At 39.2% G+C, this 24895-nt stretch overlaps 2 protein-coding genes across 4 annotated transcripts in view; one reads left to right on the top strand and one right to left on the bottom strand.

Moving 5' to 3' along the window:
- The window catches only part of GPSM2 (G protein signaling modulator 2), a 48963-nt gene extending 43608 nt beyond the window's left edge, over positions 1 to 5355 (top strand). The window contains exon 16 of the mRNA XM_081946868.1: positions 4406 to 5355. Within this exon, the coding sequence (XP_081802994.1) occupies positions 4406 to 4494 (89 nt within the window). The 3' untranslated portion in view covers positions 4495 to 5355. The remainder of the gene's footprint in view (positions 1 to 4405) is intronic.
- On the bottom strand, positions 211 to 24511 carry CLCC1 (chloride channel CLIC like 1). Of its 3 annotated transcripts, none has more exons than XM_081946871.1 (12): positions 24235 to 24511; positions 20350 to 20484; positions 19519 to 19632; positions 18137 to 18247; positions 16987 to 17208; positions 16001 to 16141; positions 7396 to 7489; positions 6265 to 6362; positions 6028 to 6174; positions 3963 to 4286; positions 2110 to 2379; positions 211 to 500 (listed from the first exon to the last, which is right to left on the bottom strand). In XM_081946871.1, the coding sequence occupies exons 1-12, from the start codon at positions 24463 to 24465 to the stop codon at positions 471 to 473; spliced, it is 1917 nt and encodes a 638-aa protein (XP_081802997.1). In that variant the 5' UTR covers positions 24466 to 24511; the 3' UTR covers positions 211 to 470. The 3 variants fall into 3 exon arrangements, with proteins under 3 accessions (XP_081802997.1, XP_081802998.1, XP_081802999.1); XM_081946872.1 differs by having other exon boundaries at positions 19519 to 19690; positions 24235 to 24491; XM_081946873.1 differs by lacking the exon at positions 24235 to 24511.
- Between the last annotated feature and the right edge of the window lie 384 nt (positions 24512 to 24895).

The raw sequence follows: 24895 nt of genomic DNA, 5'->3' as shown, positions 1-24895 counted from the left end.
AAATTTGTTCTGATGCTTTCTTTTATATTTTAGTTCTAAGATTGTTAAATTTATGAGTTTCTAGGGGAGACTCTCGCCACCAGTATGGAAGCTGCAAAAATTTTTCTTGTACACCCTTTTACCCTTCCCTATATATTTTAAAACCAATAAAAATTTTGCAACAACAAAAAAAAGAAATGTTCCTATTTAGGAACACAGTACAAATTACACTAAAGTTCCATATATAGTAAATCTTTTATTTCACTGTCAAGCCGTATGTACAACATTCTTGCATGTTTATATATATTTAATACATAATTCTGTAAGATCCTTTCAAAATGTGTTGGAGCTGTCAGGAAAAAAACATCCTGATTAATCAAGATGCACTGGGGTTACAAAGTGAATAATTTTCTTAGTTCAGAATGATGAATTCTTTTTGATTAAAAATATTTTTGTTTTTATAAAAAAGGCTTCTATCTGGTAGAGGTCTGTCAGGAAGCAGTGTTCCTCTGATACTGTTCCTGTAGGGAGAAGATTTCAATTATTTAAAAGCCTTCTGCCAAATATCTTCACAAGCCACAACCTTGTTGCATTGGGAAGTCAAACATTCATTCATCCACAATATGAATTTGTTGCCCTCAACAGTCCAAAGGAGGGGGAAAGGCAATACTAAAATTTTGAACAGTTTCTTTAGTCCTCTACTTTTAAATCTTTTATCACAGAAGAGGGCTAGTATAGCTACCAAACTGATCGTTCTCCTTCAATGATTTCTCTTTCCTGCTTAAGATGTATCTTAAGTCCTTTGTAAGGAAGTGATTCCTCCCATCTCCCACGTGGGAGAGCAATGGAGTGGAAACAACCAGAAAAATATGACACAGAATGTTAAATACTCCATACATGTGAAGTCCTTCTTAGATACAGTTGGGTGTTGCACAACATATTTTGTCATTTAAAAATGTCAATTTAAAAATGTCAGTCTCTAATCTTTATGGAGAGTTACTCATAAGTGAATCTCACTGAAGGGCTAAGTAACTGCCCAACGAGTTACCAACTACTCTTCTAGAAAGTCAGAAAGTCATTGTATATTAACCAATAACACCTGGAGGTCCTGAAAATCTTCGCCACACGCTTCATAATATGGTATGAAAACAGCACCTTGTCCTTAAATTCCATAAATTTCACAAGAATTGCCATTGTCAGATCATTAATTTCACAAGAGAGAAGCGCTGTGCTAGTGGAAGAGAATATTTGTAGCCCAGGGTTGAATTGTAGGGTCCTTGGTGCTCACTGAGCTTGGTTGTTTTCTTGCAGATGTTTCACTACCAAACTAGGTAATATCTGTGTACTGATGATAAACAACCAAGTGCAGAGAACACCAAGGACACCATTGTCTTTTCAAAGCAAATACTAAATCATGTAAGACTGCACTACAGTGGGGAGATATCGTGGCTGAAAGGGGGAGAAAACTAATTTCTGCCAATTTGTCGTCAACTACCCACCCCCACCCCAAATACACTTTCCACACCCATTAAAATATTTCCTAACTATCTGGAGTAGAAATTCACCAAAGTGTATAAATTAAACTGGAAAAAAGCCACCTCCCCACTCTCATTATAAAGCAGTGAAGCTCAGAATGGTCATTTATTATTAAATGAATTACACCACCCAATTCCACAACTGTAGCCTGAAATCAGTCCATGAAGTATGGTTAAAATACTGCTGTGGCATTTCTACCTAGACTACTTAATTAATAAATTGAATTTATTTTTTTCTTTATGAGTAAACAACACACTTTTTTAAAAAAAAATGGCACTTGTCAACAAATCCACTTGTTTTTTCTCCTAATGAATCATTAAAGACATCTGGAGAACAGCTATGTAAATCTGGGAAAGAAGTATTCACTGCTTTCACTCTCATAACAGATTTAAAACTATACAACGTGCAATCTAACTATTAATCTTACTAAAAAAAAGAAGAAATTATTGGCCTTCCCATGCATGTCTTCCTATCCCTGTAGGAATAGACTCTAGGCACACAGGAACAATTCTACATTTACTCATTACCATTTCTTTGTTATGGGAGGCCAAACTGGCTTTAAGATACACAAGAGTGAATCCATTTTAAACTTACAGAAGGGTTCAAGGTTTCTATAATCCTCTCTCTGGATTCTTCCAATCCACATGAGCTGTTTTCTTTCCCCTGAAATTCTGAGGCTTCTGGACCACTTTGCTTCACAATTCCGTCTTCACTGCTGCCACGTTTTGTTTCATGTCCATTACTTTTTGAATGCTTTGGCGCTTGGCTAGGTTCAACGACGTTTGTTTTATCCAGGTCTGAATCTCTGTTGGTTTTCTCCATTACATCATTAGCCTGATTCTCTTCTTTAGGATTTAATTCACTCTGTAAGAGATTCTAGTATCAGTGAGTTACTTTAGTAACAACCAACATTACATGAAGTAATAGCAGTTACATGCCACTTGAAAGAGATGAGTCTAACAAATTATAAGGTCCAAAATTTCTAGTGAGTAAAACGCATGTGGACGGACACACATTTCAATCTCAATTATTCACTTCTTTTAAATATTTCAATAAACTATATAGAAACTGTTTTACTTACAAATTTTCAAAGGGAGTTAATTTTAGACAAGCATATTTTCCACTCCAAACAAATTCCAAATTGATTTACTAGAAATTATTCACTTTGCTTGCGTTCTTTTGTTCTTCCCAAAAATATATTTATCCACAACGTAAGTAACCAAGTAAGGATGTATTCCTAGACAATTCATCTGGGAGTGGATCCCACTGAAGTTAGTGGGGCTGTCATTTAAATATACATGTATTGGATTACATTCTTCCTAATATATAGTCAATAATATTTTCTGAAGTCAACTAAAATACATTGCAGCATCATGAAATGATGCTTATACATGCATACACTTCATAAGTGCTAGCTAATTCCTCTTATTAGTTATATTGCTGTCACGTATGTGCAAAGTAATCCACAGATGGAATAGCCAGTTTTGAGCGATCCATATTGGGATGCAAAATCTGCATTCTAAATACAAGCAAGGAAAATGTAATTAGTGCTGGAGGCACATGGTAGCGGCTAAGAGCAAGGAAGATATATGGTCCTAGGAAAATGGGGGAAAGGATGTGAGATATTCCACAGCTGCCATGCATCACTGTCCTTTTATTCAAACATGACATCTCCAACCATCACTTTGATCTTTTCATTGCTTTCCTTTCTCCACTTCCTGTCCCAAAGCTCAAACAACCAAGAAGTCAGATCCACTAAACTGCAACACCCACCCCAGAATGGTTCAACCAAACTTCTGAGTCACAAACAGCTCCCTTAAAGTAGATTGACTCACATTTGAAATTAATTTGTTATGAATGAGGGTGAGTGGGTGCACTTAATTAGAAATAACTTAAATAGTGAACTGCAGAAATTAATTCGTTGTCATGGCTATTTTATAAAATCTTGAACTGCTAATATTACTGTCAGACAACAAATTATAAGTCATACAATACACCAGGGGTGTCCAAACTTGGCAACTTTAAGACTTGTGGACTTCAACTCCCAGAATTCTGGGAGTTGAAGTCCACAAGTCTTAAAGTTGCCAAGTTTGGACACCCGTGCAATACACGATCTCATTTGAATTTCCCTTTTAACTATGTTGTGCTTTATGGATTTTGTCTTTTAATGTCTGGAGATGTGCAGTGGTCCCTAAACTCAGTAGGTTAGTGCAGCGGTCCCCAACCTTTGTGGCCCGGCTTGGGGGGAGGGGGGAAGAGAAGGGAACCGAGCTGTGTGTGCACAGCTCAACCTGTACAAGTTGAGCTGCATGCGCATGTTAATGCTCATGCAGCCCAGTTATGAATAGGCTGCGGCCCAGAGGTTGGAGATCCCGGGTTAGTGGATAAATATAATGCACAAACACACCCAATTTACTCAGAATTAACACCGACATCCTTCTAATTACCTTGGTTGCCATCTTAGAATGTTCTGCTGGAACATCCAGTGCACTGCCAGCTTGCACAACCTCTATGCTGTTTTTATGGTCATAGTCGGATCTGGTTTGTCTGTCTCTTCTTGATGCATCTCCTCTATCATAAGGACCTCCTGGGATGGACTCTGTGTTTCCAGTCAAGTAGCCTGCCTTGCCGTCTGCCCCATTCTGCTTTGGCTGCAGCATTGGCGGTGCTTGATTTCCATCCCTTGGGGGAAGAGCAGGAGGCTGTGGCCTTTCCTGGTATGGTAAACTTCTTAGAGTAGTGACAGATTTTCCTGCCCCGTAGCAGAAAATCTAGAAAAGAATTGTGTACGCTTCCAAATGAAATGTTGCAATTCCAATTTTCACATTTACTTATCTTTACATTGTTATCTACTTATCCAGTAGTGACATTCCTGTCTTTTATATTTCAGCACCCTCGCCCAGCTATGCCACCAAACTCCTTTTGGAGGACCCTCCAAAGAAATGGGATAAATTCGAGAGAAATTGGGAGAAGAACTGAAGGTGCAGAACGAAGGGAATTTGATCCAACAACCAAATTTCTGCTGACAGAAGGGCTCTGTTGGACGTGATCCACATGTACCCAAACAGGGACACTATATATGTTAACATTTCTTATTAAATATTATATTCTCAAATATTTGCTTCCAAGCTTTACTACACCGAGTATTTAAATTACATTTCTTTCTTTAAAAGATTAAGAGTTCTTAATCTTTTTTTATTTATCTGAACCTTTTAGATTATGAACTGTAAACCAATATTAAAACAATCCCTGTAGATTCAACAATGAAATCGTTTTTATCATGGTACACTGCATTAATTTTAATTGATACATCAGTTTTTGGTCCAGGATCCCATCCCATTCATGCTGAAGGCACCATTTAAGGTGCTTCCAGGTTGAAAGGATTAGCCAGTAACATCACCATCATCTGGGGGACGGTCCTTCAGGTTCATGTCCCTGTCAAGGAGCTGGAGCAAATGATGGGAGCTCGCCCCACCATGCAGCAGCACTTGGCTCTCAAACAAAAACTTGCTAAATTCCAACCCAATGTCTACCTGTGCCACCAGGCACCCAGTCCAGGATAATTTACCTACCGTGTTTCCCCGAAAATAAGACAGCGTCTTATTTTCTTTTTACCCACAAAATATGGTTTGGGCCTTATTATGAGGGGAGGATTTATTGTTTTGGGGTTGTCGGGCAGCTGCTCTTTTCTGAGCGGGCTCCCAAAGAGCCGGGCACAGCCTCTTGGGCGAATGGCTGTCTTGCGCTGTCGCAGCAGCGCAACACAGTAGCCATGAAGCGACCACGCTCACGAGCAGCCACCTGGCAACTCCCCTCTTCAGCTGGGCACAGCACTGGTCACCAACCTAGTGGTATCCCGAAGGCGCCAATCCCGATTCACCTTTGCCCCCCCCCCCCGGTTCCCACGGCTTGACACCTTCGGGATACCTCTAGGTTGGTGAGCGGCGCTCTGCCTGGCCAGAGGTTGTCCAGGGGGCTTATTTGCGGGGGAGGGCTTATATTTTTGCCCACCAGAAAAATGTGGCATGGCCTTATTATCAGGACATGTTGTATTTTCGGGGAAACACGGTAGAACATGATTGTGGATTGTCTTCAAAAAACAATGGCTTTCAAACTGCCGTTTGTACATAATTTGTCCCTCCAACCTTTTGAGTAGTAAGTGGCACTATGACAAATTCACCAAAAGCAGTTTGTAGTAGTTGGTTTTTTTTAACAAAGTCAGGTATCCAATTCCAGTGTATTCCTCATACTGACTCCATTGGGACCATTGTAGGTAATAAACACAAGATATGTGCTGATCATAGATTTGGAATGGTCCTGGAAACCCAACTGAACTCGTCAAACAAAGGAGACTAAACACAATTTAGTAATTAGTTCCACAACTGATCTTGCTAATAAGATGTTTTTTTCCTAGCATTCAAATTATCTTGAATGGTCTCTGGGAGCTTATAGCTTGTACTGTGGGACATCAGCCCAAGATTCCAGATGAATCCCCTTCAAGCAAATACTTACCAAAGTTGCTCCTGCCATTATGATCAACACTGGAATCTGTAGAAGTACTGGAATTTCTTTCATGAGAGCTCTAATAAATTCACCAATTCCTTGTCCTATGTGCTTCAGTGGTTCTGTTATAAAATTGGTAAATGTAACAGCCAGGGCCTAAAACAAGAGGCACTAACAAACTTTAGAATACTTTGACAGCTTCACTACAGAACCAAAAGAAAGCATCTAAAACAAAACAAAAAATACCTTTGTTGGAGGAACGAACAAAATCGGATTTACCAAGAGGGTTTCATAGTACTTTTGGCAAGGATCATCTTGGAATGTAAATGAAGTTCTAAAATACTCTGTGGTCAAAAGGCAAGAAATCATTCAGTCAAACCAAAACTAAAACTATATTTTAAAGATAAGTAGAAATTAACTGCTTTAAAATAAAATAAAATTTGTAATTACTTTAGTAATACTTTACAGCACTGTTTCTCAACCCTGGTAATTTTAAGATGCATGGATTTCAACTCCCAGAGCCAACACCACCCCAACAAAATCATATTTTGTGCTTATCTGAACTACCTCGCAGGGCTGACAGTTCTCAAGCTAATAGAAGGGGCACCCTATTTAAAAAAAACCTTGGAGGAAGGGGTTCCTTTTGTTCTGTAGGGAGAACAAACCAGACAGGAACTGAAGCAAGGCAGGTTGAAGCTAACACAACCTTTATTAACAGTATAACACGGCAAAATGTAAGGCAAACCTCGACCCGGCAAACAGCAGCATTTGACAGCTGACAGCCCTTTTTATACTAGAGCTGTCAGACGCTGAACCAATAGAATGGCTGCATTCTCCCGCCAGCCACCTGCTCTCGTCTCAACCAATAAGAGGCCGGCAATGATAGTCAATGGCGTTGTAGCCTCGAAGACTTAACACCTTTCCTCTGGCAACTGAGGCATAACTGGAAATAAAAGTCTTCAGGGTTTGAAGAGATCCAAGTATCATTCAGACCTGCTTAGACCTGCTTAGAGGTCTATAAATTTGTTTCAAATCTGTACAACCAGTTATCTAAATTTTCTATCAGGGTGTTGAAAAGTATCTCAGAAGTTTATTTGCCCAAAACTATTCTCCCCTCGCCCCAAAGCTATTAGATATTTCAGCAGCCAAGGCTTTCCTTTCAAATCACTTTTTAAAAATTGACAATTCTTTCAACTATGGCTTTTTGTTCATTTTGTTGTCTTATTTTTCATTTGTGTTGTGATTTTTTCTTTTCATATACTTGCTTTGAAATTCTGTGAAAGAAAAAGCAGCATAGTGATAAAAAGGTGTATTTTCAAAAAAGAAGTTGGGCACGAAAAGTTTATAATGGCAGAGCAGAGATGACAAGCTACTTACCCCAAAAGCTGTCCGTCCATTGCATCTTCTCCACACAGACTGTATCAACGTTTCCCATTTTGGCCACTTCCGACTGGTGCTGAGCGAAGGCCACCTATATACAAAAAAACCCTAAAGGATTCAACAGTTCTTGAATAAAATCACTGTCAGGGGAAAAAAAACACCCTGTTGGAGATCGATGGACCGTGGCTGATTCCCTTCCGCATATCTTTTGAGATATTGAGAAAAAATAAGTCTTTTAAAATATTCTAATTAATAAACAAACTTTAATAATAAAATAATAAAAGTAAATGAAAACAGAAGTAACTAATTGGTTACATTTTGATAATGAAAGCTACGTTTGCCAAAGTTGGCTGCCGAACAAAAAAGAGAGGAATTTGGAATGTGTAACGCGTGCGCAATAAATCACTTTCAGATAAGAACCCTTTTTTGTTTTATGACCTGCGCAATAAAGCTTTCTTAGTTTAACTCTTGAGTGTCAATTCAGGCAGTTCAGGCCTAGCAAACTTTTTAACATCGTGACACCCCTTCTTTTGCTAGTCTGGGCTGACATCATCAAATCATCAATTAAGGCACATCTTCTTTCGCAGATACTCGTGTTGATTTGCGGCGAGTGGTTTGTTAAGCATGTCTGCGATCTGATCATGTGTAGAAACATATTGCAATTTAACAAAACCTTGCTTAACTAATTGCTTTGTGTTTTGATAACGAATGTCAATGTGTCTGGACCTAGAACCTGTAAAATGTGACTCAGAAATATAAACAACAGATACATTATCTTCCATCACGGTGATTGGTCGAATCGGACGTGTCCAGATATCTGTGATCAAAGCATCAAACCACGTTAGAGAATTACAAGCATCTGAAACACAAGCATATTCAGCTTCAGTAGATGAACATGAAACAAAACTCTGTTTTCTCACTTGCCAGTAAACAGGACAACCATTTAGGAACATCATGTAACCAGAAGTGCTTTTGCGTGACTTCTTGTCGCTCGCCCAGTCGGCGTCGGCAAAACAAATCAACTTTGGTTGATCAGTGTGTGTTGGTTCTAGCAATAACTTCATGTGTTTAGTGTGTTTTAGGTATTTCAACAACTTCTTAATGCATGACCAATGAAATTGTGTTGCCTTACCTACGTGTCGTGATAAAAGATTAACACTAAGTGCGATGTCAGGTCTGGTCCAACTACTAATGTATAATAGTGAACCAATGACTGAACGATAAAGTGTTTGATCCTCGAACTCAGGACTTGGTTCATGTGTTAAGTTGTGAAAATCTGTTTGCATGGGTGTCTTTGTTGTGCTAGCATCTTTCATGTTGCAATGATGTAGAATGTGGTCAATTTTCTCCTCTTGTGAAAGACTAAACCCCTTCTGTGTCTTTTCAATTTGAACACCTAAATAAGTGCTAATGTGTCCTAAAGATTTTAGTGTGAAGTATCTCTGCAAACTTTTAGCAAAAATCTCACTCATTTTCTTATTTGGACCAATATAAACAATATCATCAACATAAACAAGAATTATCTCATATGCATTGTTAGATCTTTTTGTGAACACGCATTCATCAGTTTCGGACTTAATAAAGCCCATTGAATTTAGTTTGTCAGTAAGACATAAATACCACATTAAACCTGACTGTTTCAGACCATAAAGACTTTTGTTCAGGAACCAGGTATCCCCTTCTTGCTTTCGGAATCCTGGAGGGCTTCTCACGTAGATCTCTTCATCTAGGTCTGCATGTAGATAAGCTGTGTCCACATCAAATTGAAAAACTTCTAAACCAAGAATAGATGCAGTGGTTAAAGCAATTTTTACACTTTCAGTTCTGACTGTTGGTGAGTAAGTGTTTGTGTAGTCCTCAGGATAACGTTGAGCGAAACCCTGAGCTACCAGTCTGGCTTTGTATAAAGACTCACCATTCGGTTTCTTCTTGATTCTGTAGACCCATCGGGTGCCAATGACTTTCTTGTTTGCTGGAGGTTTTGCAGGTGTGAATACATTAAGTTTCTTCAAACTGTCCATTTCATCCTGCATTGCATCATACCACTTGTCTTGTTCTGAATCAGGAAGCTGTTTGATTTGTGTGAATGTCTCTGGAGGAAGAGTAACGTTGCAAATCAAAGGTACTGGTGTTTTTGTCAGTTGCCATGAATAACGTTGTGGAGGGATTCCTTTTGTGGCCCTCTTGGAGCGTCTAGGAACAACAGACCAGTCTTCTTCTTCTTCATCATCATCATCCTCGTCCTTACGTTCGTCGCTAGCATCAGCATCCGCGGGTTGCGAAGACGGAACATCAGGTTGTGAAGAACTGGTAGAAGGAACATCTGCCTGCGAATTATCATCAGGCTGCGTGGCATCTGGAACACCATCTCTAGGAAAATAAACTTCAGGATCATTGGAATGAATCCTGGACCAGTCAATGTCTTCCTCAAAATTAGCAGATTGTGAAATGACAATCACATGTTTAGTATCAATGAATTTGTACCATTTTGAATTATCATCAATACCCATAAATCTTAGTCTCTTTGGTCCTTGAGTTATAGGAGTGTTCACCATAGCATATGAACCAAAAATATGGAGGTTCTTGAGATTAGGCTTGTAGCCATACAGCATGTAGAAAGGAGTTTGATTGATTACACTGCTCCAAGTACGGTTGACAATGTAATTTGCATATTTGATTGCTTCACCCCAGTATGCGTTACTGAGATTGGCATCTTCTAGAAGACAACGCATCATGGTTTGTAGAACCCCTTGTCTTCTTTCTACGACTCCGTTATGAGCCGGTGTATATGGAGCAGATGTCTGATGAAGAATTCCATTCTTACGCATCCAGTCCTGGAAACGCTGAGACATGAATTCTGCACCACGGTCACTCTGGATTCTGGCGATGCGAACTTGGTATTGTGTAGAAACAAACGCTGCAAAGTCTTTAAAGATCTGAAAGGTCTCAGATTTCTCTCTCATAGGATATACAAATCCATATCTAGAATGATTATCTACAATTGTTAAAAAATACTTTCTGCCACCAAGGGTTGGTGGGAAAGGACCCACTATGTCAGTGTGTACCAAATCAAAAATGCGTGTTGACCGGCGTGTAGCGTGTTTTGGAACTGGAGCCGCCTTGGATTTAGCCTTTTTGCAAACGGCACAATCCAAAAACACCTTACACCCCTTTAGATCCAAACCTTTTGCGAACTCCGGCATCTTTCTAAGAACACGGAAACTGGCATGCCCCAATCTTCTGTGCCACTTGTGAATACACCTGGAATGCAAAGGTTTACCAGTTAGTGAATTCTCAACATTAACAGTTTCATGAGGACCCTCAGGCTTGCTCTGAGCAATCTGTTTCTGTTTTCTTTGTTTGTTGGCTTTAGGAGCCTTTGGCACAGTAACGCTTTCTCTCTCTGGAACAACTCTCTCTGGGTCTGCGTTGTGCCTTTTTGGAGTTTGCATACTTGCCTGTGCTTGCCCTTTAGGCTTTGGCTTTAAGTAATAAACACCACCAATCAGCATGGTTTCAGCAACAATATCACCATCTTTAACTAAGTAACTTGCTTTTTCGAGGTGGTGAACCTGGAACTTTAACTCTCTAGACAAGTGACTTTGACTAAGCAAATTACTGGTTGCTGAAGGTATGTAATAAACATCAGGGATGTGTGTATCGAGCTCTTCAATGTAAACAGTTCCTTTTCCCATAACCTTGCAAGTGTGGTTGGTGAAGGAATACAGTTCTCGATACTCGGGCTCTGGTTCGCCCATCTCTGTGAAAAGTTCCCTTCTGTGGGTAACGTGCACAGCTGCTCCACTGTCTAAAGTCCACAAAAGACGTCTGTCGAACTTTGGATCAGGTTGTGGAACGTTGGTTATGGCCAGTGTTGCAAGCGGAGCTTGTGGATCACGCCTTGGACCACGACGACCTTGTCTTCCGCCTCTACCTCTGCCTCTGCAATCTGTTCCTCTGGGCTGGTACGTGGCGGGAGCTGGAACTCGTTGGGGACAATCCCGGGTGTCATGTCCCACACGGTTGCAGGTGTAGCATTTTGGCATCCTTGGAGCGTAGCCTCTTCCTCGGAAGGGACGTCTGGCTGGAGCCTTTGGTGCTGGAGGCCGTTGCAGATGTGGGGTAGCTAACCTGATAGCTTCGTCTTCCACTAAAAGTCTGCAAACGTGGTTAACTGTGCGTTGAGCAATAGGCACGTAGTTAATCTTTGCAACAGCATCTTTCCATTCATAATTCAATGAGTTAATGATGATGCTAATCATTTGGATATCATCGATTACATGGCCATTTTGTCTCAATTCACTTCTCATTCTTTTCAGTTTGGTCAAATGTCCACCAATTCGTTCACCAGGTTTCAACTTCGAACCATGGAACTCAGACATGAGCAAACATGAGGATTCAATTGAAACGGGCCTGTAGCAATCTTCCAAAATAGCCCATATTTCTTGGGCAGTTGCATCAGGTGGAAAGATACCTTGGATCTCAATTTCCATTGACATGAGTAAAGTCGTGATTGCTCTGTTTTCGAGGTTTCTTATTGCAGGCGTCCACGGTGGAGGAGGAGGATTAAAAACCATGGAATATGTGCCTTCTCTTCGAAGCAAGAGCGCAATTTCACTGACCCAGGCTTTATAATTCTCTCCTGACTCCTTTAATTTGGACTCACCAGTCAAGGGGGTGACTGTGAATACCTGCTGAGGAATGATTTGTTGCTCTGGTTGCAAAGCTGGTTGTTGAACCAGGGGATGCTGGGGTTGCATCATTGGCCTTTGCGTGGCAACATCAAATTGGCTTCCTCGAATTCGCCTTTGGCTTTGCCTTTTTTCATCTAGGGAGGATTCAACGCCGCCAGGGGGTGTTGAAGACTTAACCTCTGATGGCAAAGTTTGGGCTTCTGTAAAACTCATAGACATATCTCTAAAAATCTGGTCCAATTGCTTGATCTTTTGTTGTAATAATTTTTCTCCGCCAGCAGATGGCAGTGCAGCTTCACTTCTTGGCTGCCTCTCCTTTCTATACGTATGCGGGAGTTCAGTTGACTCAAAGGGACCACGTGACCTCGGTGACGTGTACATGTCTCTTTGTTCTAATTGACCAATGAACTCTGTGGGGTGTGTCTTAGGCTGTTGTTTTGAAGAAGACAAGATGGCGTCCTCAGACATTTTGGGAGTGGGGGAACTTCTTTTACTTCGCCTTATCTCTTCAAAACACACTCTCGCCTCCCTAGCATATTTTTCAAACAGTTCTATTTGATCTAGATAGCTTTGCATTTCTTGCTCATCTGGGGAGATTTCATAAAATCTGCTTTCTGCGTGGGAGGATTTTTTCTGTGCCGGCAGTTGCCGTTCATCAATCGTTTGATAATCTGCGAGGGTCTGGGAATGGAGTGGCTCTGGCAGAGTGGGAAGTTTTGGCTTGACCCCCAAAAATTCATAATCTCCTGGAGATATTTTAGAAGGAGGAACCACTGACCTCGTTTCGTGGATGTCGCGTCCTGTAGCTCCTTCTCCCATATTTGGCTCGGCACCTGAAGGAATTTGTTGTTCCTGAAGCACGTTTTGATCTTGCTTCTCTGTGTCCGAGGGAGTCTCCTTGTCAGAAAAAGCTCTTTCCATTTTTCTTCTTTTTTCTTTTTCTCCGACATTGCTAATTAGGCTTAGTCGGTTATCTTAAGATAGCGCGAAGAGAAAATACAGCCATAAATTGTAGTCATCTCAGCTGGTCATCAAAACCATCCTCTGCTACCAAGTTGTCAGGGGAAAAAAAACACCCTGTTGGAGATCGATGGACCGTGGCTGATTCCCTTCCGCATATCTTTTGAGATATTGAGAAAAAATAAGTCTTTTAAAATATTCTAATTAATAAACAAACTTTAATAATAAAATAATAAAAGTAAATGAAAACAGAAGTAACTAATTGGTTACATTTTGATAATGAAAGCTACGTTTGCCAAAGTTGGCTGCCGAACAAAAAAGAGAGGAATTTGGAATGTGTAACGCGTGCGCAATAAATCACTTTCAGATAAGAACCCTTTTTTGTTTTATGACCTGCGCAATAAAGCTTTCTTAGTTTAACTCTTGAGTGTCAATTCAGGCAGTTCAGGCCTAGCAAACTTTTTAACATCGTGACAATCACCGTATCTATTTTTTTTTAGTCTTTCATTTAAAATGTGCCTTAAAAGGAAAATGATCCAAAGTAGATTCATCACTGCTGAGACTAATAAGAGAACATGGAAGCTGTAGTTCTTAGAGGTTCTATGTCTGCAATGCTTGGAGCGAATGTTGGAATGGATAGGTCTGTTCTTTTCCACCTACCAACAAGACCATGCAAACTACTGTATTTTTTGGAGTATAAGACGCACCTTTTTCCCCCTCAAAAAAGAGGGTGAAAATCTGGGTGCGTCTTATACACTGAATACAGCATTTTTGGCCTCCCAAAACCCCACCTCCTTGGCAAAAATGGCCGTGCATAGCCTTTAGGAGGCTCCAGAGTGCTCCTGGGGACTGAGGAGGGCAAAAATGAGCAAAAAACAGGCAGTTTTTTTCTCATCCCCCCACCCCGAGGAGCACTCTATAAGCCTCCTAAAGGCTATGCATGCCCTTTTTTGGTGAAAAACCGGTCTGTTTTGGGAGGTCTGCAGAGTGCAAAAACATTTTTTTTTATTTGCCTCTTCAAAATCTTATACTCTGGTGCATCTTATACTCCGAAAAATACGGTAGGTCTTTTCTCCCTCCCTCCTACCCTGTTTCCCCGAAAATAAGCCCTCCATGAAAATATTGCAACGCAGCAGCAACCATGAGGTGACCACGCTCCCTGCCTCCTGCACCTCAAAAATAATAAGCCCGCCTGGAAAATAAGGCCAAGCGCTTATTCTGGGGAGAGGGGGGGTGTCAAAAGAAAGTAAGACCCTGTCTTATTTTCGGGGAAACACGGTAGGAGGAGAATAGCTCTCTTCAGAAATGGCATATACAAGGAAGAACGAAAGAAGACCCCAAAGCTGCTAACCTTTTAAGACTAACTGGTGTGAAAATAAGATGAATGGGATAAAACCTAAGAAAAAAATTGTTAAAGAAAATTCTATCTTATATAGTCTATATCCTTTCCCTCATCAGCAAAAACTATTCATGGCAGCAGCAGATGAGATGCTCAACTCACTGTCCCGGTGGTTTGTCCTTAGATGGGCTCAACATCAGTGTCTCATTTCGCTAGGTTACTAGTCACTAAGAATTTATTTCATTTATTTTTTGATTAGGCTTATATTCCATGTCTTTCTTTCAGGAATTCAGGGTGGAGTAGATAATACTTCCTCCTCCAATTCTCAAACCAGAACCTATGACATTGTTTGGGTTGACGCCAACTAGGCAAATATCGCCTAGCTAGCTTATTTTGCAGAGCAAAATTATCATATCTGTGCTGCTAACCTAATGTATTTTGGAACATCAGCTTTTCATTAAACCATTTATGAACAAAAACCCCTTTATAAAGAATACACATTGGGGAATTACAATCCTGCCAATGCCATAACCATTTAAGTTTTGTTGAAACAAAGCAGTTTCACAATCTAGAAGTGGCCTCTTCAGTTTACTAAAAACAAAAGTGAAAATTATCTTGCCTTTAGTGACCATTTTGGAGATAGGGAGATATGCTTCACGGTATCCAACACATCTAAATTCTTCATTATAACGAGCAAGCACAGTTCACTCAAATCTTGAAGCAGCCCTGCCTGTCACTGTCTATTGAATAAAAAACCCAACTGTGCGTGTCAAAACAAGTACCTCAGCTTGAAACACACATATCATTCAGAATACAAATAGGTTGTGACTAATGTGAGTTCAAACATGGTGATTTTTTGATTTAGTGAGAATTATAATTTGATATCAGGTCATATTTAAAGCGAGCCAAAATTCAAGGATAGGAATTTTATATGCTAATCATATAAACCCCTATACTCTCTTAATCTTTTTTCATTAATATACATTAACATTTATATTTTAAAAAATTCATTACATGTTTCAGTCAAGCTGGACAATTGCTCTATGTTTCCATAGAAATATCAGTTTGAATAGTGGAAATTTGAATAATGTGACCATTATATGGGATTCATTATTAGCACTAATTGATACCTACCTAGGTTGCTGAGACTTTGCAATTAAACAGTGGGTACCATAATGTGCAAGGTTTTTTTTTGAGGGAGGGAGGGAGGGAGGAGAGGAGAGGAGAGGAGAGGGAGAGAAAGAGGGGGGGGTGGGAGACAGAGTATCTTTGTCTAAATAAATTTACAGTGAGAGCTTATGCACCGCAGACAAATTCCTTGTGTGTCCAATCACATTTGGTCAATAATAGCAATAGCACTTAGACTTATATACTGATTCACAGTACTTTACAGCCCTCTCTAAGTGATTACAGAGTCAGCATATTGCCCCCAATGACTTGAGTCCTCATTTACCCACCTCGGAAAGATGGAAGGCTGAGTCAACCTTGAGCCTAGTGAGATTTAAACTGCCAAATTGCAGGCAGGCAGGCAGCCAGCAGAAGTAGTCTACAGTATTGCATTCTAACCAGTGCGCCATCGCAGCTCTATAAATTCTATAAAATTGTTTACCTTATAGAGGTACATCCAGTTCCATCCAAAACTGATGATAAAACTGATGATCATAAGACGCTTCATCTGAGTCAACCAACTAACACGTGTCCATAATTCTGTCGCAATAATGACTGAGATGCTTGCTAAACATAAAAGAACCTTTTGGAGAAAAATAACAAAGAATACAGGAAGGTTGTTTGTGAGAATCTATTAATTTCAACACACACATTTCTACCTTGTGATTAAAAATATGCTGAATAAACTGAATTTAAATAAGTATGATTATTATCATCTTTTATAACTTGTGATAATGCATTGTGAACTGGGAGAGGCTTCATCTCACTTTGTTTTTGCACTCTCAAGTAGGCAGTGTAATAATCACAAATTCTATTCCACTCCCAGTGGGAAACTACTTATGACAAGAAAATTATCTAGCTCATATTGTTCTTCCTTTTTTGCTCATTTTTGAACAACTGAATAAAAAAATTGAGGTGCTTCATCACTGTTGAGAAAAATCACATAAAATTAAGTTGTTCTCATGTTATTGGTGTGTGGTTTGTTGATTTCTTTTTAGTATGATGTGCATTTCCCTTGTAACTTGTTCATCATTAAAACTACTACTACAATCATATCGGGAGCACTAAAAAGATTCTGGGTTGAAAGGATGACATCGCCATTGCCCAGGGGATACCTTCTTGAGGGCTCTTTACATATCCCTGTTAAGTTACTCACCAAAATGGTACCCATCTATCTACCTGCATTTGCCACTTCTTAACTGCGGGGTCAGCAAGAGCTGGAGTGAGTGATTGTAGCCTGCAGTAGAGGAACCCTGCGGCAGCAACCGGGTCTCAAACATCAGCCCAGGGTCCTAACTACGTAAGCCACCAACTCCTATCATTAAAACTAATTTAGCATTATGGGTAAGAACACACATAACCATTTTGTTACTCATGTTATGAGATTTACCATTTATAAGACATTGTATTTCAGAAAGTTTCCCTTACCATGAAGACATTATATGGATCAACGCCAAATGTGTCCTCAAACTTCCATTTCCAAGTTTCATAATCATGAGGTCTACAATTAATCAGGATACTATTAACGGCTTCATCTAGAGATGCAGATTTCCAGCCTTCTTCCTTAAGGAACTTGTTAATTTCATTAACTGATTGTCTGGTGAGGATGATTTCAGCATCATAATGCACTTCCCTGGTATTATCATTGGGCTGAAATAAAACAAACACAAAATAATCAAACCAGCCAAAACTCGTTTGGCAGAATAAATACATGCAAAGCTATCATAGCTGGTCAGTCATATGCTAAATCCTGATTGGGTGGCCTTTCAAAGGGTCAAGCATAGTCATCAAACACTACCCTCCAGAATGAGGATTAAAGAAAATGTGCGTTTGGCTACAAATTACACTGAACATTACATTGCTATCCCCAATCACAATATACTTTGGATGTTGTTGTAGCAGGCATCAGCCAAATGTGCTCTGAAAGCATTTAAAACTTTTAAAGTATTATTGCATTGTTAAAGCAAAATATTAAATCAGAAACTACCATAAAGCCAACCAACGTGCCAGCCGCGGAATCATTTACGTTTACTTTTGTGCCCCACCCAGGCACTTTGGGCAACTTAGATAATAAACATCGGGAGTGCATTCAGCTCATCCACTTAGATAATTCTCTTCAGTGAGGCTACAAGCTTGAGTTCACCTTCCAAGTATTTTCATGACTCACAAAGCCCACTGCAGCATTAACCTGTAAGTATTTGTACCTTTGCTTGGCAAATACTTTGTGAGTTTACTCATAACGTGATCAGAGGATTCCAAAAGGGTGCATCACCCAAAAAGGTTTCCACTTACTGGCATCATCCTAAGTAATTGATCATGCTGATTTTCATACAAAGTTAAGAAGGCCCCAAGTCCAAGACTTCCTCAAATTCTATATCAAATTGCTACATATGTAAATTAAGCAAACCAAGGCCTCTTCAAACAATTCCTCTCTACCTTTGTAGCCTGCTTCTTAACTGATATATGCCATTTGTTCAATAGACCAGTTTCTTTTAAGGTGGGTAGTTAGTTACTCAAACTCATGTACTTTACAACAATAAATGTGCTCAAAACTCTTGAATGATTCTTAGGTACTCACTAGTCCAAGTCTTCCAACTTCATTTAAAATCTTGTGCAAGTATCTTCTAAAAACATGAATGCTGTTGCTTTCATGTAATTTTACTTTATATTTTTTTTCATATTCATCAAGCTGAAAAAAAATAAAGTCCTCCAAAGTTATCTCTGGTATAAATTGATGGAAATATAAGAAGCAGATCTGATCATTCTTTCACATCCGGTAGTAATACTGCAAACTCAAAAGTTTTGGAAAATAATTCGAACAAGAATGAAACAAATCTTAAAATTGAAATTTCCATCTGAGATATTTTGATAATATTTTACTAAATCATATAGTATAACCATATAAAACATACATTCCTTCAAAGAATGCTGAATTAGCTGTATATTTGTGAATTGCTGCAAGGATAGTATATGCCTTTCCTTAGAAAGGATGTTTGATCCTGTCTATGGAAGAACAACTAACCAAGTTATGGGAATATGCTTTAATATCAGATTAATTTCATATCTTAAAAATAAATCTAACATGGAATTTATTCAAGATTACAATTTAATACACAGATTTATATCACAGCCAAAATCGGGTTCCTTTATGCATAAAATCTATATTTCAATTTTATAGGATTTCAAAATTAGATCAGACTTTTTAATAATCTGGAAAATCGAATCACAAGGCTGGAAGGGACTTATAAGGTCACCTAGTCAAACCCTCTACTCAAGGCAGGAGTCCTTATGCATCCTGGTCAAATTCTTGTCTAGTCTAGAAAACCTCCAGATCTGTTGAATATTATTATTATTATTATTAAATTTATTTGCCTCCTATCTCTCTATGGGACTACTCTATGCAGCTCACAACTATTAAAAAAACCCAAAGAAATAAAAAAGAAGTTTAAACAAAGCAAAAATAAAACAATAGAACAATAAAATAAACAAGGAAAACAAAATGAATACATTATGATTAGTAAAAAAGATATAGATAGGATTTATTTTCATTCATAATTCTATGGTTTATATTTTGCTGACCACGGTTCTTGATATTTACGCTTCTTTAGACTTAATAGCAATTTTTAAGCTTTAGTTATTCACAATTAAATAATGATGTGCTGTAAAATTATAACTTTTATGTTTGTAAATATCTTGTTTATTCATTTGTATTTTTCTTTCTTCCCTTTTCTTTGTTCTGTTACTTTGAAATGTTTAACAAAATGTATACTGAAAAATTTCAGCTGGTGTCTAGCTGAAAATTTCCATGAACATTAATAGCAGGGTTTTTTTTTAATATGAGAGATTATCTACTAACAATATAAAATAGATATTTTAACAAGGTCAGAATTTATTTACGTTACAAATAAGCAATATTTTATTAAAAATATACATAATCAACTGGCGCGTGTGTAAACTAACCTTATGAGTTACAGAATCTAGTTTTGTTTGGCACCTGGAAATTTCCATTAGATCTTCTTCGGCCACTTTTGTTTGTGGTAATCTATTATTTTCAAAATCATCCTGATTCACACGCTGCAATTTTAATCATTTGTTAGTATTGAACAGTAAAGCTGCTACATTCTGCTTATTTCTACAAAAAAAAAAAAAATAGATATACAAGGGAGAGATCGACAAAAATATATATACTAGTTTCAGTTGAACAGCAAATTGGTCAACAATGACAATTATGATCATATTGGGGTCTCCCCTCTCTGATTATGCTGACTATTGTCCACAGTTCACTGATGTTCATCACAAAATTCTTCATAGTCACGAACTTTGAACTGTTTTTTCTCCTGATAGTAGTGAAAACTGTATACGTTTGAATAGGGTGCAACTAAAATGCAGAAAAGCTGCTAAGAATGATAATACATACAAAAATGTTTATGTCCACATAGATTTTTCAGTGAGCGCATTAATGTACACATGATGTATGGTATTGGAGTAATTAAAAAAAACAAAACAGAAATGGAAGGCCTGAATATTAATTCAATTCTAGTTTCTTCAAACCCTCTTTTGTGGATCCTTATGATTCTTAAAACCGTTTTCAAAGCTTTAAAGCTCAACTCTTAAGTTCTTGATTTTGACGACTTTGTGCCTCCAAAAAAGGAGGCATTCCTGATATCTAAGTTAAACAGCTCCTGACTTTAATCCTAAAGAGATGACCTTGAATGTGCATCATAGAGAAATAATATTCATTTATTACATTTGTGTTACTATCCAAAGCGACTCCAATATCTCTATGCTTACCTCGTGAGGCTTTCTCATTGTTCCTGATGCTGCGTCATAATTCAACATATCTGTTGGATCAATCCAATCATCATTCTGAGCTTCACTACTTCCTATTAGCAGGACTGGATACAGGAGCAAATAAAGTAGCATCCTCTGTTGGGGAGCACATTGGATGATTTGAGAAAAATGCAGGAGTTTCAGGACAAACTCAACCATCTAGTGCTCAATATTTTCCAAGTTGTTGAATTGTCTGGCTACAAGTAGCTATCTCCTAGCAATGCATGACCCAACCTCTGCTCAAAAGAGGAATATTATTTGTGTACTTATTTACATAAACCATCTTGATTTAATTCTTTTGGCAAATATGGGAGGCTGAACAGGGAAGAGTCCACCCCTACTCATTTCCTCAATGCTGTTGAATAAATATAATGAATATCACTCAACCCCCTATTTGATTTCTCTATTGGAAGAGAAATAGTTAAACAGCTTTCATTTTCACAATGAATTAGTATCCCGAATTCACTTAAAGGGCTTAGGGTATAATACATTCTTTATTTCAATTGTGCAAAGGAAAAGACAAGCCAACCACAACAAATGAAAAGAAAAAGAGCAGAAAAAAGTTCGTTCCTTTCCCCCCATGTAATAACTAATATTTTCTATCAGTAAAATAATTACAGTCTGCTAGACTGGATACATTTGCAAGAGTAAGGTTTGTGTTTATTGTTTCATTGCCTGTTATCTGTGATTAATCTTACAAAATAAACTTCTCAGAACAGACATTGGAGGGGACTTTAGAATCCAAGTTCCAGCTCTTAAATCTTTTCTGTGTGATGAAATAACGATAACACCGACGTGTTTTCTTCTTTGTTAAGTTGTATAGATGAGCCTGGCTATTCAGTAGAAGTTTTAAAAAAGATAAAACTGTATCACTTCCAACAAATTATTAAAAACCCTATTTGAGCCAAGACTATAAAATAAGATCATAAAATTGTTACCAATGCATACAGTGACTCTAGAAACTTGAAAAGGGGAAAACCTGAAAGAGGTTCACAAGGGTTAAAAACTATTGTTCACATTTATAACTTTGTTCTACAAAGGAAAATTCAAAAGCAAAACCAAGAAAATAAATTAAATAGATCTGAGGTAGTTTTCTGAAATAAAGGACTCTATTTTGTATTAAAGGACGTATGATCACTGCACCCATATAATATAAATAAGAAGAAACCAAATATGGATAAATGCTATGGATAAATTGTTCAGGTTCAATGTAGCAGGTATCCCAAAATTGCAAAACAAAATTGTAAATTAATATTCCAAGTGGAATATAGAAGAGAACTTATTAATGTTTTCCCCAATTTGCTACCTTCAAGATAGCTTGGAGTACAGTATATTTCTCATCCCCAGCAAATACTGCCCTTATTCACAGGATATTTATAGGTACCAGGCTAGAAACTGGTAAACAGAGAATTCAAGTCCTGCCTTAGCCATGAAAGCCAGCTGAGTGACCTTGGCCCAGTCACCCACTTAGCCTATCTCACCTCACAGGGCTTTTATTGTGGGGATAACAGGAGGATGATTATTTGTTATAAATATTTTGTTGCTTTAAAGGGGGGAATTTGCTCAAATAAACAATCTTGGGGAAATCTCTTGTTAGATTTCCAGATTTTTAAAGGACAATAGGAGGAGAGAGGAATATTAGATATCTTTACCGCCTTGTTGTTTATAAAATACAGGTGGGATAATACATTAAATAATAGATTTAATTTAATAATAAATTAGAAGTTCTATTCCTGTTTGAAGAGCCTCAAGTTGGGATGTGTAAAGAGGGAAAATTAGTAATGAAGAGTCAGTCACCTCCATGAGATGGGCAGGATAGAAGTTTCATGAATGATAATAATTTTAAAAAAGTAGTAATGCAATCTCATGTGCATAGACTTACTTTCATTTAATAACAATTGGGACTGGCAACTCACTCATTTGGCTAAGCAGTCACTAAGTGAAACCACAACTGTGCTTATGGTTTTACTTAAGCCTTCCTTCGGCTTTGCAGACCTTTGAAGGTTTGTAAAGTTTCTTTTTCATCACTGTTGTAATTTGAATGGTTGCTAAACGAGACAGACGATAAATGAGGACTATCTGTATAAAACAGCCAGTTTCAAGTCAGGCATGGAATGTGCCTGGGTGACCTTCCCAGTCTCTCTCTCTCAGCCACACCTACTCACAAAGTTGTTGTTGCGGGATACAGGAAAAAGAAGCGCTCCCTGCACTTGAGCTACCAAATGAAAGGTAGAATATACACCCACTCAATGAATAGATGAACATAGAACCATGGGGATAGAATCAAGATCACGTGAAGTGTTAATACCACTTTATAATGCCTTGGTAAGGCCACACTTGGAATACTGCACTCAGTTTTGGTCACCACGATGTAGAAAAGATGTGGAAAAGTGCAGAGAAGAGCAACAAAGATGATTAGGGGACTGGAGACTAAAACATATGAAGAATGGTTGCAGGAACTGGGTGTGTCTAGTTTAATGAAAAGAAGGACTAGGGGAGACATGATAGCAGTGTTCCAATATCTCAGGGGTTGCCACAAAGAAGAGGGAGTCAAACTATTCCCCAAGGCACTTAAGGGTAGAACAAGAAGCAATGGGTGGAAACTAATCAAGGAGAGAAGCAACTTAGAACTGAGGAGAAATTTCCTGACAGTTAGAACAATTAATCAGTGGAACAACTTGCCTCCAGAAGTTGTGAATGCCCCAACACTGGAAGTCTTTAAGAAGATGTTGGATAGCCATTTGCCTGAAGCGGTATAGGGTTTCCTGCCTAGGCAGGGGGTTGGACTAGAAGACCTCCAAGGTCCCTTACAACTCTGCTATTGTATTGTATTGTATATTTACAGACCATTCAGGAGACTTGCGTACAAATCAAACAATGCCCCTTTGTGTCCTTTTCAATTGCTGGAGTCAATAAGTGATACAGGTAGTCTTCGACTTACCGCCACAAGTGAGCAAAACATTTGTGTTGCTAAGTGAAACGTTTAAGTGCATTTTGCCCCATTTTACGACCATTCCTGACAGAGTTAAGTGAATCACTACAGTTTTTAAGTTAGTCACACGGCTGTTAAGTGAATCTGGCTTCCCCATTGACTTTGCTTGGAAGGAGGTCGCAAAAAGTGATCACATGACCCCAGGATACTGCAACCATCATAAATATGAGTCAGTTACCAAGCAACCAAATTTTGATCGCATATTACCACTGCAACGGTCTTAAGTGTGAAAAACGGTGGTAAGTCACTTTTGTTCAGTGCCATTGTAACTTTAAACGGTCCCTAAATGAACCCGTTGTAAGTCGAGGACTACCTGTACTCTTAATATGCGTCAAATAAATGTACTATTTGTCCTTTTCCTTATTATGATGACCTGAAGCCATAGATAGGAAGAGGGTAAAGCCGCCCCGGGAAAGGAAATTGTAGGCGAAGGGTGCAGGGTGCATCCAGGAAATGCATGCAGCACTCCTGGCTGCAGATAACGGAAAGCGTCCGCCCGTTTCCCCGCTCAAAATCATACGAATCCACGACAAATAGGCCGCACGCCACACGCACAGGCTCATTTTAAAAGCTGAAGCGCGTTTTTTTACCGGGCGGGGAAAAATGCTGACAATTCCCAGCGAGACATGTTTTCTTTCAAAAAGAACTCGCGCGGGCACAGAGACGCGGGCGCGCGCCCGGAAAGGGGAGGCGGTGGGGAGCGGCAACCTCACTCGGGGAGGCGTCCTCCGCTAGCGCACAGCCCCCCCCTCCCATCCCTTGTCTGCTCTACACCCCCCACCCCGACCGTGGCCTCAGCCCGCCCAGCTCCTTCGCCGCCTTCCTCCCGCCACTGTTTCTCTCCGCCCGTTTACCCAAATCGCTTCTCCCCGGCGGAGGTGGGAGCGTCGTCGCCCGTGGCGCTGGGTCGTCTGAAATGCAGGCGCTGATGATGTGGACGCCCAGCGTTGCATTTCGGGAAATCTTAACATGTCCGGTTGCAGAGATAGGAAGGTTGCCGAGCAAAGCTTCTGGGTTATCTGAATGTTTCTGCTCTGGGTCCCAAGTTGTGACTGAACAAGATAGACGGGAATTGCTGTCGACATCACAGGAGGGCTGCTTTGCGACCTCGCTTTTGGAGATCCTGAGCGGGAGTTGCTACCTCGCTGATACTAGGAAGGTGGGACTAGGGAAAAGCTAAATATCAATGGGATATTTACAGTCCTATGCATTTGCCACGAGAACAGGTTTCTTAATTTAAGAGGATTTTTTTTAGATTGCAGCGCGTTCCGGATTCTACAGAGTCCTTAATCTTTATTGCTGAAATCATTTTGAAACCAAACTTGTTAAAGGGTTCTCTTTTCTCCTATGCTGTATATACCACATCTACTGGAATTAGGGTCTATTTTAAAGGATCTACTTAAAGTGAATTGAGTTTGTTAGGTATAAAAGAAAAGGTTTCTCTCGCACATATGTGCTAGTGGTTCCCAACTCTAGGGGGCGGTGCTCACCTCTGTTTCAAAGCAGAAGAGCTGG

The sequence above is a fragment of the Natrix helvetica genome, assembly GCF_964273705.1.
Source record: "Natrix helvetica genome assembly, chromosome: 3".
Lineage (NCBI taxonomy): Eukaryota > Metazoa > Chordata > Lepidosauria > Squamata > Natricidae > Natrix > Natrix helvetica.
This window is presented reverse-complemented; position numbering and strand designations above follow the sequence as displayed.